Below are 17,460 nucleotides of genomic sequence, written 5' to 3'. Positions count from 1 at the left end.
GTTTTTTGGTATTTGAAACCCGTTTTTTAGGGGGAGAAATCATTAAATTTACCTGTGATAGTGACATTACCCTAACTTTAAACGATATCAATTTATATTTAGTCAAAATTTTGGTGGACTCAGAGAAGAGTTTATTTACTGTTAACGAACGTATATTTGAATATGACGAAACAAATGCTTCGTTATTATTATAAAATTTTATTGAAACCAAATACGATCTGCTAAGTATTAACAAAATTTCTATCGATCATTTTTTGGTTCAACTGAAATTTGATAGTAATAACAAAACATTTATTTCATCATATCCAAATATACGTTTGTTAACAGTAAATCACCTCTTTCCTCCTTATGGAACAGCATGTTGCTTCGAAAGTTCGATGTGATATCGAGGCATTGATTACACAGGTCTGCGATGAAAAAGTTTACTGAATACTTGTGCACGCATGATGCATATAGACTTTGGTTTGCTGATTCAGAATGTTAACTCCGTTATTACGTATCACATTACAATTTTTTTATATTCATGTAAATATGGAGAGATACTTTTCTCAGAATAAATGTGTTAAAATAAATATTTTTATCAGTTTCACAGGACTAATCTAGTAAACTCATGTTTAATTCGCTGGTATGAAGGTGCAAACTTTGAGAATGTCACGACAAGGTCAGAAAAAAATTCCTGAAATCCCTTGAAGACTATTATTTCTAAATTTTCAGGCAATGTCAACGATGTTAACCTTTAAAATTTTGTGCAAGAAATGTGAAGCAGCTATAAAAACTTAAGGTGTAATACGAGACTAAAAATTCACTTTATATCAAACTGGCGCTAGTTTTTGTGTTATTGTAGTCTTGTGGGGGGAAGGGGGGGGGGAGGGGGCTCAGCGTAGAATTATTCTAATTTTTTTAAGAACAGATGTTAGTCCTCTAGTTCACACAGTTATGATTTATATCGATATTCACTTTGCTTTACATATCTGTTTTTTCTGTTGTATGCTCTCCCTTTCAATTATTGTGATGTTGCTAAAAATGAATTTGTGTCCTTTGGTTGAGAAATGTTTATACACGGTGAACTTGTTGACATCCTAACATCGAATACTGTATTTGTTTGTACACGGTACTGTGAAAATGGACCAGAATAAGATTTTTGACATTCTGTGCCCGGAATCTTTTGAATAGCAGCAACTTGTTCACTTTGCGGAACTGGTATTTTTAACGCTGTGAGATGGTGTTTATTATTTCAACGGCAGTGCCACAATTTTATTGATGCGTTTGAAAAGTTCTTTCACTATTTTTAGAAATTGACGTGAGATTAAACTTTTCATTTCGTTCATTATTTGGCTCTGTCTGTTCGTAAATATTTAAGAAAACATATCACTTGGCAAACCTTTTTTCATTATTGTGTTTACTAAACTCTTTAGATAAGAATTGTTGTTAAAAGTGTCAGTGAAGGAGCAATTTGGAATAAAGATTACGTTGAAAGAAAACTTCTTTCAAGTTAAAACAGTAGCAGTAATTCTGAAAACTTGAAGTAAAATACTTCCAAGCTAATGCTTGACGGCACCCTGCGACACAGTGGATCTCAACCATTTACCTCACACAGTACGACTATTAGTTCTCGTAAGTAAACTCAGTTCCCTAAAGTCTGATCACAAAGTGTTGTTTTTCGACAAGGTTGGCTGGTCTCAATACGGTTGAGAGGCTCATGCAGGGGATTCGACGAAAGAAATTTAGGAACGTCACGATAAAATAAACAACACTCTAGAGGCACTCGGGAGGGGAGAAACAATTATGTTTCGGGGTAGATTGATGACCGGGCTTGTGGCTTTCCGGGCGAGTGACTCGAGGCCCCTGCAGAGTCAGAGGACCTTGCAGGGCGAAAGAAGAAGAAGAAGAGCTGCGAAGTGCGGACTAGCGCCATTGTTCGCCACACTCAATTAAGGAGTAAGGGAAAACTAGCTTTTTGCTCGGTTGTATCACCCGGTGAAGACAGGAGGCCGAAGGGATGGATAACGGGGCTGGAGGGTCGAAGGACAGATAACGCCCTCTTTTGTGCCGAGGATGCTTCTGGTGGCGCGGAATCGTGCCACGTTACAAACTCCCCGTGGTTCGTTCATCCGGTGGATGGTCGTCAGCCGAGGAATGCCACCCCAGTCACGTAGTGTTTTAGTGACCAGTAAACTAGAATCGCGTTGTCGAGGGCTGAGAGGAAGGAGGACGAAGAGGAGGAGGAGGAGGCCGTCCTAACTTCCCAACAGTCTAGATAATTCGACGCCATGTTTGATCGGAATGGCGGTTATTTCAAATGGAAAAAGCTGACACGTTATGATCAATTTATTCAATTGTGGAAATTAAACAAGTCTGTCGCATAAATCACAGACCCAAACTATAGCTCAATATGTTTTTTATGAGAAAATACATGTACTTTTACCTTAGAGTAATGAGGACAGTAATTTGAGTTTCGTTACATTCTTCAAACAACCTCTTAATTGGTAAATAAATCGGTTTTTACAAATATTGTATTCTAGGTCGATCGTTGTTGTGTATATTCTAATTCAACTCTTTATTATGATAAATTAAATGCGACTGTTACAAGTAAACAAGTGAAATCATGGTGTGAACCGTACGTCATGGGTTAAAGGTCAGAACTTCCCTAGCGAACACCTCACTCCAAGCACACATTACTACCTTAAAAGTTTCCATTCGCGGATTAATAGCTGATAAATTGGCGAATGAAATCATAAATAATCATTCGATACGTACTGTAAAGTCAAGAAAGCAGGCGAAGGAACGGTTAAAAGTGACTTCAGATGATACGAGTGATTCAAATTACGCGCCGATTTGATAAAAAATTGCACAGTGAATCAGGAAGATGACATGCGGTGGCCAGACCCTCTTCGTAAAGGTACCCGCTCGGTTTGAGGAAAACTTCCCTGGGAAATAGGAGGACACGGGAAGAAGGGTCAGAAGGAGGAAGGTCGATGATGCGCGATGCATGCACCCAGCTACAGCGTGTCGGCACTTACCGATATCTCTTGCAACGTATCTTCCGCTCTCCAATGCAGACGCCAACTTGACGATACCCTGGAGCTTTTTACTGCATATTGGACTCCAAACGGCCAACTGACACGCCTTGTAGCACCTATCAGGGCATATTTCTCGTACTTCCAACGGCTGTGGTATAAAAATTTCAAAACATTTATTAGACAAGATAATTAAATTACTGGGATCTTGTAATATTGTTATTGTACCGAAACAGTGGGGGAAAAACACCATTTTCCTAATTTTACAATGATATTTAAAGAACTAGGATTTTGAAACATGAGCGCGTTTTGTTTGATTACAGTTTACTGAATTTCAGACAATTCCAAAAACGCGAAATAATAGTTTTTTCTCAGGATGAATCGTTACGGTAACGTTACTAACTTCATTATAATGAAAAACTCCCAAGATCAATTGCAAGATTTTGGGATTAGAATAGTTACCTGATGCTATGAAGACAAATGAATTTAACGGGACCACGAGCAGAAAAATTACAGATAATGAATAAGCAATATTAAAGATTTGGTTTGAAGTGGTAGTTTATACTTGCTCTGACGCATCCGTAAAAATTTGATTGATAATTAGTCATCTTTGAGAATTGTGCCGAGAATAAGTTGAAATTTTTTTCTTTATTTTTTTTATCCCAATCTTTTTCATTTGTATTACAGATAAATTTCAATTTGACTTAAGGGGGGAGACCCAGTTAGAATTTTGAAAAAATCGATTTTTTTTTCCATTTTCTAAAACTACAATATTTCAAGAGTATTTTCCGACCAATTACTGGCAAATCGGACCCTTATTCACCAAGATATATAACTTTGAAGGGCGCCGTATCTGACAAAGCTAACCGGCGCTCCCTCGAAAATACTCGAGAGGCAAGGGTAGCTCGTCGTCACCGAAAAATTGCTGCAGGTGCAGCTAACTAAGCGGAGGAAGGTGCAGTATATGCTCCAGGAATAGACGATTCAATGTAAGTTACAAAATAAATTTTTTATCTGCATGCAGATCGTACACAAAACTTTAAACGCGTTTTTCTTGAAACCATGTTTTCAAAGTCAGTGATCATTGTAACTCGAAAACGGCTTTACCGATTGGTTTGAAATTTGTCTTATTCTATACATAGTTGTCCTCCGGATGAACGAAGGATTTTTTTTTAGACAGTTTTTTTTTTTACTACAGCCAAAAATGTGAGTGAAATTTTGGTCAAAAGAACACTTTTGACTTTCAACGTCCGCCATTTTGTGAAAAATTAAAATTTTTCAAAACCCTTCATTCATCCAGAGCATTATATCGTTAACTAAAGATCCCCCCCCCCTCCCCCCCTTCTTTGCTGGATTCAGATGATCTATTGTAGCGCGAGAGTGATTACTGCAACACCCTTTTTTTTTTGCAGACGTCTCGCCCATTGCCTCCGACCGGCTCATTTTGAAATATTTTTCTTTCAAAAAATTGTAATGTGTACTTTAAATATATATATTTCATATGGGAAAACTTTTGTTATAAATCATTTTGTCGTTTGGCAAAAAAAAAAATTCGGAAAAAAGCCTTTTCTTAGACGTTCCAACTGGGTCTCCTCCATTAAGGGGAGCCTCCGGTGAAATTGCGAAGTCCTGCATGTTTCAGTAGAACTCAATGCTCATAAAAATACTTGTCTTCGAGCCTTGAAACCCACGAAAAACCGAAATATTACATTGTGTATCAAGGGCGGGAAAGAGGCGTTTAATTGAATCCACACGATACTTTTTGTCCGACCGAATTGGCTTGATACGCGTTACTTCGCACCTGTTTTGCATGCATGAAATGACGAGTTTTCAAAGGGGTCGGTCAAAAAAAATATTCTTCGCAACGCTTGTTTTGGTCTTTGATAGGTTCCAGACTACCCGCTCTTATTTCTTTTGAGGAAGACGGCGGGCTGTTAGATCGATTTGTTTTTAGAATTTTTAACCTGCATACGATAATGACTAGGATTGCTGTTATTTTCATATAGTCCCGAATCTAAAGGAAAAAATTCAAACCTATATTGTGCCCTTTCTCTCGCGATGCTTGTGTTATTCCCGCCAAACCAAGGATTTGTAACTTTTTCCGATTATTTGGCGGCTTCTCATGATCTTTCCCAAAAATACTCGGCATTGATAAATTGTGTTCCGAATCCTATTTCTCGAACAAACATCGCAAGAGAAACGGCAAAATATGGGATTTAAGTTTTTTTTCCGGATTTGGAGCCATGAAAGAATAAAAGCAATCCTGGGCATTCGTCGTATGGATACCAGGAATCTTAAAAATAATTTATGTGACAGCCCGACACTTTGCTCAAAAGAAATATTAGTGGGAAGTCTGGAATCTATCAAAAACCGAAACACGTATTAGCAAAAACATTTTTTCTGTTTTTAGATGGTTTTTTATGGTATTGAAGGCCCAAGAACGAGTAGCTGGAAGCATATCTATTTTTATTCAAAAAATGCCGGACTTCGCAGTTTCACTGGAATCTCCCCTTAACCATGCGACAAGACTCTAATCAAGCCTTCCACTTCAATATACATCATGTGTTACTTATTTTCATTAATTGGAGTCTTCTTTCATAATAGAGGGAACGACTTTGTGAATTGAAGCTAATTACAGTACGAGAATTCAAGATCAAGGAAATTAATCGACAATAGATTGACATTACAGCAAAGGAAAACATATTTGACTCGATTTCTTTTTCTGTTCAGAGAGACGCTTACATCTACAAAATTCTATTCTACAAAAAACGGATTGATAAAAAATCCTTCAAAAATCATGTATGTATAAATAATGAATATTCAGAATATAACATTTGAGAGTAAAAATTAATAAGATAAATCCATGTGAACTTGATTATTAATGAATGGCGATTTCAGAGCTACGAATGTGAATATCAAGTCAATGTTTACGGGAATAGATAGAATATTTTATCTCGATCATCTTACGCCAGTACTTGAAGAATATCAACAGAAAAAGCATCGGCGCATTGTCAATCCTGTTGTTCTTAAGAAACGTCAGATGACAGTGTTAGACGGAAAGGTTATTTAGGTTCGTGAAATGGCGTCACGACACGGCGCTTCGTGCATGTTAATTAGGTTTCAAAATTGACAAAAGGAGAGAGATAACCGGGTAGAAAGAGGAAAACAAATTGAATTTCGCCTCAGGCTAAGTTAGGATAATTATTTTCGCGCTTCCTCGAAACTAGGCTGGGATGGGATGAAAAAAGACATCCGTCAGTCTCCACGATTTCCGTCGGTATACGGAGATAAGGTGAATATTCGAAACGCTTGGAATTTACCAGGGAGAGGCACTTTTATCACCGAGGACAAGTTCAGCCTTGGTATTTATATATTTCGTACGACTCGAAATCCCTCCCGTCCGGATTAGGATATTTGCCAACTAATTCCAGGCACCCAGGTCTATTTCACTCTGTCCTCGTATTTCGCTCGAGGCTACAGCACAGCAGCCCTTCGCATGACCGGGGCAGTATTTCCGGCAAATATTACCCCAGTCGTCTGCATTACGGGGGTAAATTCCACCTTGTGTTTCTCACAATTAGGGGAAAGCGGAACGTTGCAACATGGGAGGAGCTGATAATTGAGAACAGGTTCACCAGCTTTCGATCGGGATCACGACGAAGCTTTAAGGGGGTGCCCGGCTCGATTTTGACGTTGACGTATCGTGAAGATAATATGGAATTTCAAAAGTGCGCGCTAAACTTTACGTCACACGATCACCTAGATTCGGGTGTTAGGCGGGAGAAAAGGCCGAGAATATGAAACACTCTACGAGAAGACGCCTTCCTCGTAGTAGTGCACGATTTAATACGTCATTTCTATAATTTAAAACTAATTTCATGGGTTTTGCCCGCTCTCGTCTTTGTCACAAATAATGACACTCGTGTGACCTCCAGTCCCTCCCACCTCTCTTATTGTGACGTCACTCATTTAACAATTTTTAATTTATAACTTAGAAATAAAGTAACAATTTCTACGGCCTGAGACAATAGACAGGTAGGTACTCAAAATCGATAGAAATTTATATTCTTACATTGTCTTTGACGGGAAAAAAATTAATCATTCTGTGTCTATAGACTTTCAAACCATGCTTTTATGTTTGGATGACGACGGGCAAATGGGAGGTGTCAAGATTGTCTTCGTCAAACCATATTCCTCATGATTGTTTATCAAGCAAGAGTCTTGTATCATTTGTGTATTTTTAATGGAAAATAAATAACAGAACTTAAACAAACTGACCATCAAGGAGAGAAAGTTAGTATCGAATGAAGGCGTTATCAGGCTTTCGGTGTATGAATATTAAAAAGTGGAAATGCAAACAAATAAAATTTGATAAATAACGTATTTATACATATAACAATCATTTCACCCGTGGCCGTATTCAGTTTTATTGTTAGTTTACGTTACATGTGACGTCACGGAGCCTCCCCCCCCTAATCTAGTAAAATCAGCACAATCAAATCAGTCACGGTCAAATACCGTCGAATAAGTTTCCCATTATCAGTGGCATATGATCCCTTTGCCATTGTTATTTATGGCTGCATTTTATTCATGTAGGATTAATTGCGTTATAACGATAATTTTATTAATTACAAAACTAACCGACCGGTTTGTAATCCTCACAAAATGGTATTGCTGTGAAAGTCTGATTTTTCAGAATCTTTCCGATTGAGGTTGACAACGTCTTTCCTACAGGGGCTAAAATATATTTGTTTTGTGTGTTAAATTGTTCGACTCAATTTTTTGGCTGCTCCGATTCAAGGGTTTGGCAGATTGCATATTGATCCTAAGATTCACTCAAGTAACACATACTTTGACTGTAAAAACTGAAATTTTTTTTGAGAGCAGCGATGCCATTCGCAAATTCGACTGTTTGAAAATTTAATTTGATTAATGGAAAAGATTAGCCTGAGTTGCGTGAAATTTATTTACAGCAGGATTGAAAGAGACAGAAAATATGATAATCCATAAATAATACAACGGATCATCGCGGAACCAAGCCAAAACTCACAAAGGCTTTATCGATAGCTTAAACTAAGTTATAACCAAGCTTGTCTACGGATCATCGCCCTTCGAGCCCTAAGTCACGCTTTGTAGGTTTAACAAAGCATCACTTCTCGTCACTGGGGTGAAGGACTCAGTTTACAGAACTGCGCGTAACAATATTGACCAAAAGAGGAATGGACATCGTTCTCAAAGTGTGTACTTTTCAAAATCTAGTCAAGAATAATTCGATTTTTTCCGCAAGCTCTGATACTGCTGATGTAATTATAATTTTAGTTCGTCAAAAATTATTGTAAAGATACTTGAATAAATTTATTATCAGCTGATAAAGACATGTGCATAAAACTCACAAGCTTCAGGTTGTTGATTACTGTTCACTACGTGTCATAATAAATTTATCCTTAGCTTTAAGGAACGTTGGTGAAATCTAGATTCAGATATATTTTTTCATACAATCGCCGTTTGAATGACTTCACTGTACCAAAGCGTGGTAGAACACTAGGGAACAGGTTTATCTTGGCACCAGCAATTTGGGTGAAATCCCAGTGGGAGGAAAAGGAATGGGAAAGAACTTGCAATTGCGCCTTTGAGAATAGTCCACTTCAACTGGATTTCTATTCTTATATTCCGTATTCAACTGACGGTTAGAGGAATGAGAATTATACAAACAAACACAGCTATGGTGTGGTATTGGCAAGTATGTTGGTTGGTTAAAAATCTACAGGATTCAATTATTTTACAACAAGATTGTCATATTCTCAAGATAGAATGATCTTCCCAAAAGTACATGAATATCAGATACTGGCATTATGAATAGAAATATTTCAAATCGCTTTAAAACAATTAAAATCCTGGTACATTCCATTTTATTCTATGATAGCTAATTTCATCTAGAAGAATATTTCTTACGAGGATACCTAAATGAATTTTCCTTTTTTCAAGTAGTTGATTTAATATTGACATTTACAATCATAACACTCATCAACAGTGGTTTTGCTGCCCTTAATATGTGATTAGTCTTCAAAATTTGATGTCAACGACCTTAGGAATAAGCTTAATTTTTCGAAATTGGTTGTAGTTATTTATTTCATCGACATTTTTATACATGACTCGAGAACTTTTTTTTTCAACTACGCGTCAAAATTTCGGTAGAGCATTTCAAATAGAACATTTAAACCAAACATAAGCTCCTAATATTGATATTTAGTGGTGCCTGTTTTATTTGACCATTTTCCATTTAAATAACACGTGAAAGAAATCTGAAAATTTTCGAATTTTTTTCTCGTAAATGGCTTGACTTATCAATTTCCCATAAATTCTCGTAGCTTATGCCAGAGACACGATGGCCGTATGACCCATGCTGTTGACGCGCGATACAAAACGTTCTATAATTTTTCTTCGTATCTTCGTATAAGTAATGTTTTTGAAAAATTATGACCGACAGTAGTTTCCAAAAGGCAACCTCAAACAATATGCCAAAAATTCACGTGGGTATGGTGATAAAGTTTTAAAGATTTCGCCAGAGCTGAAAGACCTGGAGTAAAGCAGGCAGGTGAGTCATGTCATGCTGGTTGCGTCATTATATCACGTTGGTTTAAATGAATGAGGCTTGGTCGACAAATTGTGGATTCTCTTTCATACACATGTGTAATTCATTAAAATTTTCAATATTTTACGTCAAGTTCTCGAAAGTGCATTATAACTCATAATGAACGTCTACCTCAGTGTGTTTCATTAATTGTGTTTTCTTTGTACTGCTTTATACCCAGGCGAGTGTACAAATAATATTTATTTGCGAATATCAATGAGGATCTACATTTTCCACATACATAACCTTACAGGTATTGTTACCTTCTATATAATCAGGTTTGCACGAGAAAGTACGTCACTGAAATCAGTCCAGAGCACAAAGAGCGTAGCAAATCGTACGTCTTAACATCGATAGCGGACAAAGGCCAAGAGTCAATAAAATCAGCAGAATGTCGCGAGGGTGCTGTGGCAGCTGGTATATACAAAGCAAAAGGTTTTAGTATAAAATATATGTCAAGTATCATCAATTTAGTATCTTGTGTGACAGGTGGATGCAAGCATGCCATTGCTTCTCTCATGTGGGTTCACCGACGAAGCGTAGATACGGCACCTATAGAAGTCAGCCGATACTGGCAAAAAGCGAAGAACAAGGGTTGGAATATACAGAAGACTGGGTTCTCATTGAAAAACGCATTTTGTAAACAATCCGTCAACTGCATGACACATGATTCAAACGATGTTAGCCATTCTGTATGACAAATGAGTTGCCGCACAAGTATTTGCTGTTCTTGGTGTCTCCTTTTTCGGCCTTGTTGCCCCGAAAAATTGATTGTATTGTATTCCGTGCGAGCTGGTCCTAAGTCTGTTCGGTTCGGCTTCTGTTCATTCCTTTTTCATCATAGGGGTTGGAAATTTTCGTGCTACACAATGCAAGCTATAAGGGTTACTTGAACGCTATTCACTGTGTGATGTATTTTTCGGATCATAACGTAGAGTGAAAACATGTATGAATTATATAGTGCTCTGTTTTACGTGTTACGTCCTCCAGACTTCATATTCCTTTCCCACACTCTTAGTTACCTTACGCTCTGTAGTCGACTCTTATCGTTCGCGAGTCAGCAGATTCTTCTGTAACTCGCGGCTAGCTTGCCTCCTACATCCCGCAAAACCCAGCAGATCCATCCCAGCGCTCAAGCAAGACACCTATCCCTCTAAACCAAGACCATACCTTTTTCCCTTGACCGACTCCGTTGCATTGACCACTAATAAACAATCATATACCTTAAATCGTTTACCTTCCCTTAATACCGATCCCTTTCTATTCCATTCACTTCCTGCATTGGGAGTAGTAGCACGCGAGTGCATAGTCGACGTGAACGGACCCTACAATAGCCAAATAACACCTTGGCTGGGCGTGGAGTAAGCTCCGATTACCGCTCATCGGAGCCTACGCAATCTACCCCGTAACATACGTAATCTATTTTTCTGTTGATCTCGAACATTAGAACATTCTTTCTAAATTTAAAACACTAAAAGCTTCAACTGAATCGGAATTGGTGTGCGTTGCGCAAGGACAGCTAGTTTAGCAAACTTGAACGACCGAATGCAGGATCAAAACACCAGCATCGATGGCCCATTTACTCGAGGAATTAGTTGAAAATAACTGAACATCGAGATGTACTTTGATACCGAAAATTACTTGGAAATCAGCAACGTGCCGAACATCTTCATGCGGACCTGGAGCGCGGAAACTGCGGTGCGCTCGTCCCGGAAGTCGTGTTTCACCAGGTAGCTGACCTGGAGCGCAAGATCCAGGAGGTAGAGAACCTGGTATTCGAAATCTGCAGAGCGCGATTCTCGTACGTTCTCTCTACTGCGCGGTTGTTTCCGGACTGAGGAATTCGGCCATCTGATTTTCGTCGTCGACAATTACTATAGATCGATGACGTCAAGAGAGAAAAAATTTTGGGTGACGTCACTTTCTGAACATCCGAACATCTGAATATCCAAAATATGGTTTCGAACTTTAATACTATGTATGATGATTATGAGACTGGTTTAAATTGGTTCGATGAAGAGTGGAGCTTTCGATAAGGCTAGACGTAGAGCTAGTAGTCTTGCGAAGCTCAAGTTTACGATTTGACAATTCATAGTACCTTCGAATCAATTAGATGCTGCTATGAAACCGTCTTAAAATAGCCATGATTTTGTTCCAAAACAATTCTCTACAGTTCGAAGTTATTAATGTCTACCAAAATTACTTTATACATGAGAACGAGTGACCAATAAATTTATACAAAAAGGATTGATATCTCCCAAAAAAGCACTTGCGGAGCAAAAATCTTTCGTCAAGTACATTAAAAATGTGTTCATTATCCTCAAAAATACGTTCTGTGAGCAAAAATGTATACATATTATCATCTCGTCCAAAAAAAGATTCCTCAGTCAAAGTCATTTCTCAGAAAGTTTAGAGGTCTCGAAAAATGATCAATCCATTAAAATGGGAAAACAGCTCATGCGTGGGGTATACAGTTATGTTCCGTCAACTTAAACTGAAGGCGATGACGAATTTTGCGAGTAAAAATAGATGATTATTGGGTATTATATTTTCCGCTCTCCAATTAAAAGGCTAATTCTCAATTATGCTCAATACGCTTATAATGATTTGAGATTTGAAATTGCGATACCAACATCGTATACACCTGCATAGTACAGATTTCTGCGACGTCGGTTACGTTTGCAAAAATGCTGCCAGGACTTATTAAGCTGTCAGAGCACAGGTTTCTCCATGGTAAAGTCAAAGTGCTGCTATTGAATGAATTTTTGTGCTATTTTTTTTTTTTTCCATCTATATCTCCTCCACTTTTTACGCCGTACATCCAGGAGATGTACAGTCAGATATACGGGTGAGTTATATCGTTGACGAAATCAAATTACCAGTGCAACAGACATCGCGAATCCCGTATTATATACGTATATAAATATATATGGTATATGTATGTATTCCTACGTACGTATGTACGTACATATACGTTTGACGCAAAGCTCGGCGTTTCCCATTTCCCGCGAGCAAATATCCAGGACTTAAGTCGAAGCGCGTCTATTATCATATAAAATCGATACGAAAACGCGCGCTGTCGGATCTGAACGTCAGGCGCAAAGTGGACCACCGCAATAGTCGACGCAAACCACCGTCGCCTTCCCTCATTCACCGCGATGCACTTCGGAGGGTATTTTATCTCACTCAACTTTGACGCGAAAAGGGACGGAAAATTGTTTAAGAAAATTTTAAGACGTTGTGACAAGGATTATCACATGATTTTATTGAATCGGAAGCTCACGGTATACGGCAGCGGTGATCGCTCAATGCGATTATTATTAAATTAATTCAAAACAGTTAGGATTGAATAAATTGCTTTCGTATCATGGAATCCAATCTCGCGCTAGTTATATTTCTTGTTCGATACAAGGTTGAACGGATTTCAGAAGATTGATGCTTGTCAACTTATCGTAACAGGTTATAATTTTGAAGAAATGTCAACGTTTTGGGAAAAATACGTGATCAAATATAACAAATCAAGTAAGCTACCGCTGAAATGATTAAGGATATAGGTCGATTATCTCAAAGAAAAAAATAAAATAAACCGTATTTCGAATTTATCACAAAAAATGACGACGTTGAAGTTCGTAACTTTGATATAACAAATACATGTACAACATTTTGTGAAATAAAAATCATTTCCGTGTGAAATGAAATCATTTGTAGTCATTTTTTATTCACAAAACGGTGTCTTTTTTGTTCGATGATTTGTAGTGCTATCATGACCAACTTTTATCTTGTCGTTGAATTTGATTATCATATTTTAATATTTGTTGCGATTCAATCGTTGCAGAACAATAGTCAAGTTCGTGTAGTTACTTTTCTTTTTTTTCCAACAATCGAATGTTATAGAAGTTATTGACATAAGATAGACTTATTTACAACATCCGAATACGATAATAATATGAGGAAACATGGTACAGCAACAAATATTTATGAAATTTAACCCCGTTCTGAGAGACTAATTTTATCATTTTTCGAATTAGAGGGATTCACTGATTTTCAAACAATTCATAATTTAGTCATGAAGATATCGAATGGGGTGTATAATTTTATTCAACGTGATGCAAATAGCATTATGGTGCACTCAGCATACATTACTAATTCAAGTATTTAAATCATCTGAAAAAATAATTTGACCCCTGGTAGAGTGAATTCAAATGAATTTAATAGTATTCCAAGAGCTGATAACGAATTTGGGGAAGGTATTTCAGGCAATTTGAAATTATACGAAACATTACCATATCATTCTTATTGAATCTGAAATCGAGAGTAAGAAAAGGTGTTTGCGGTTACTTATCTACTGTGCATCTTACGACATTAGAAAAAAAGAATTACAAAAAATCTGATTTAGGCTTTCTGGAATTTTTTTAATTTCATAATCTAGCCTTTAAGGAATCCAGAATCGAAAATTCCAGACTATTTGGACGATTTTCAAGTATGACCGAACTGCCCCGAATATGTTTTATTAATATAGCCAAAAAATATACTTTAGGCACTCTGAAATTCTTACAGCAGATTTATCAATTAATATTATGTAATAATAATATAATATTATTAATATAAAGATTTTAAATGAGTGTGACAAAAAAGTTATATGCTGCGCATAACCGCAAACGCCCTTCCCGACCCTCAATTCCAGATTCACTGACATTGATATAGTACCTTTTTTTTTAATTTTAAAGTATCTAAAATACCTCACTCAAATTCGTCATCAGCTCTCCGACTATAGGTTTTTACCAATTTGGAAGCGATTTGAAATGAAGCATATACGATATCTAACGATAAGTCTTTGTGTTTAATTTCAGTATTGCCAATGTTTGCATTTTTGAAAGCTCACGATTGAAATAATTCTACAAAATACTCGATGTACGAAAATCTGAAAGTGAAACGAACAATAACGATCGCTTTTCGGCTAACCTTGGTAAAATACAAAATCACAAACAGTCTCGCTGTTTAACCTCAATAGATCAGCTCGAATTAAAGTCACGTACGTCCAAATAGACACGAATGCCTAAAGCTGCCCCAATAGGTATGTATATCGTATACAAAGTACACGGGAAATCCCCTAGCTTATTAATGTCGAAGGTTTGCAAGCGTTTGCCGCTCAAGTTCGAGCTTAAGCTAATCCCGCGAACTCGGTTCTATATATAATTACGATTTATAGCGCAAATACGAGCCGGAGAAATCGCCGCCGCACACCGTTGACGGTTTACTCGCGAAGCAAGCACCGCCACGGGTGGTACAAATTGCGAAGTTTATTTTCATTTCTGCAAAAGGCAATAGCACGCCAAACCTGTGACGTAGAACCTATTATATTATACAAACGTTTCCAGCTTTTGTTATACGAGTCAAACGCGATTGTTATTTTTACTACAGAATAACGGATTCACAATTTATAGACTGACTAAACAGGTGGTGTTTGATTCCAATAATACTACGCTGAGAAAAATTTCATTTTTTATAAAATTCAGTAAAACAGGTATCGTTAAAAAAACTGTTCGAATATTGTTGGTATTACGAAAAACGAGTACACGTAACCGTTTTGCGCTATTGTCGATCCTTTTTTCGTAATTGCAACGCAAAATCAGTTTGTTAGGTTTACTGTACTTTTTTAGTAACATAAGGCTTGAACGTCAATTGATTGCTGTATAAGTATTAAAACAGTGATCGTAATGAGGAAGAATAGTGACGGATACTAGACTTTCCGGTAACAGCTAGAAAACTAATTTTCATTTTCTACCTAGAACTATATTTTTCGATTGTGGTAAAAAAATGAAAATAGTTAAGGACGGAGCGGTAACTGGAACTAAAAATTTCTCTCAGTGTATAAATCGTGATTTTTCACTTTCCTAAATCCGACTCGTTTAATGATTTTTAGTTTTGGTAACCTGTGTTTGCTGTTAAGACCTGACAGGTTGCCAAGTTTCAAATAACTAGAACAGTCCATTCTTTGCCTAATCGTAAGCTACAATGGATGTTCTCCTTTTTAGCAGATTGCAAAGCTTTATGTTGGAACTATCACATGACCGCACATTTGTAAAGAAAAGAACGATCGGCCTGCATGTAGTGTTAAGCAGGTAAAAGTCTCTCGTTTTCTCAACAAATGCGTCCAATTTTTTTTCGTGGCACACTAACGAGGAACTCTTCGAACTCGTCGCAGCTCATGTAAGTTGTAAAATATTGAAAACTTGAAGTCGCGTATTTTTTTATCGGCGAAAACATGGTTCAAAAGGGAAAAACGACTTCCAAAAATGAGCGTCCAACGGGTTGCTTTCTTGATACGTTTGATGTATTTGAATAAAATCAATGCTGAAGTGTTTCATTAATCAATAGAAACTTTTTGAGCCTTTGAGAGCCATTTTCATCCCTTTAAAACGTTTTTCCGCCGATGAAGAAGATAAAAAGTGTGTCATTTGATTTTCAATGTTCTACAACATAAATGAGCTGCAACGCAAGCGGAATAGGACACCAAACTGATGTTTCTTGTCAGAGACATGAATGATAAAATGCAATATTGTAGAGTTAAAAAAGCTGTCTTTCCCTTCAACAATTTTCGTACAATGTGCCAAACCCTGTTGCGGAGACATTTTTTTCCATCACGTTATGTTGGGCATTTGACTGTATTAGACATCATACATAATATATATTCGAAATTATCGCGTCTTTATTAGTATACAGGGAATGAGAACCTGTGAATTATTCATAACCCGCGTTCCCGTTTGTATCCATACATAAATACCTAATAATGTTCGATTTGTGAAGATTTCCTGAAATTTCTCTACAAATTTAAAATACGTGGATGCTGACATAGTTATTGTAAAGAAATGAAGAATGGGAATTTTCACGATCCGGAAATGGTAAAGTCCGGCATGATGACCAAATTTAAGTATCGAAGATGTGAAATCTTGACGGCAATCTGGCAGATATTTTCTCAGAATTTGATAAATACACGCAAAATACAAAGAGAATCGGAAATAAAAAAGTTTATCGCTTACCACGTAGAGGCCTTCCAAGGCTCCGAGAAGTGTGACAAGTTCCACGTTGTCGAATCGGATATCCGGGAGCAATACAAGAAGGGGACATCGGACGCCAGCTTTCAGCGCTCTGTGGAAAGAATACAGTTGAAAAAAGGAAAGAAAAAAAGATCTATGAAGTGCGGAAATCGGGTAGTGGTCAAAAAGTAGAATCACCAAACAACAAAAGGGTTCAAATTCTTCAAACAGTCGAAAATCTATCACAGTATGTCAAAATAGAGAAATGCAACGTATTGTATGAATGTCGATGCGTAGAATGATCGAAGTATAAAAAGCGAAGAATGAGAATTTATCGACCCAAAACATAGCGTCATCAGAATTTTCATTTTCTGTACTATAACTTTATATATTCTGACTTTGCTATACTTCGACTTTACATGTTTAGAAATTCTATGAAATCATTTCCACGGCTCGGAAAGTTCCAATATATTGAGACCCTTTTATTACACAGCCATTCTACTTTTTGACCCCATACTCGCCAAAAATTTAAAAAAAGGACTGGCGTGTTGCAGCCGATGGGTAAAAGCTGCGCGATAAAAATTGTTCGTAATTCGTGAATCAAGAGGAAGGATTCGCCGCTGAGGCTGTTCGTCCAGTCAAAATAGGTCTGAATTAAAAATATTGGAATATGGCTGCATTTTGGTGTATAAAGGTTTTCGACCCTCAGAAACACAAACCTGAAGTCATTTTTGAGCTGCACAGACGGCCTTGCGAGAATACAGTAAAAGTTGAC

The 17,460-nt window shown here is 37.3% G+C and overlaps 1 protein-coding gene across 2 annotated transcripts in view; it reads right to left on the bottom strand.

The window, feature by feature from the left end:
• Window positions 1–17,460, bottom strand: part of LOC107221984 (putative aminopeptidase W07G4.4) — a 47,727-nt gene that overhangs the window by 5,505 nt on the left and 24,762 nt on the right. For both annotated transcript variants that reach the window (XM_015661176.2, XM_046729732.1), the window contains 2 exons: window positions 16,689–16,797; window positions 3,021–3,168 (listed from right to left, as the gene is read on the bottom strand). In XM_015661176.2, the coding sequence (XP_015516662.2) occupies window positions 3,021–3,168; window positions 16,689–16,797 (257 nt within the window). The remainder of the gene's footprint in view (window positions 1–3,020; window positions 3,169–16,688; window positions 16,798–17,460) is intronic.

The sequence above is a fragment of the Neodiprion lecontei genome, chromosome 1 (assembly GCF_021901455.1).
Source record: "Neodiprion lecontei isolate iyNeoLeco1 chromosome 1, iyNeoLeco1.1, whole genome shotgun sequence".
Taxonomy (NCBI): domain Eukaryota; kingdom Metazoa; phylum Arthropoda; class Insecta; order Hymenoptera; family Diprionidae; genus Neodiprion; species Neodiprion lecontei.
The sequence above is the reverse complement of the archived record's forward strand: the minus strand, read 5'-3'. Positions and strand labels throughout refer to the sequence as shown.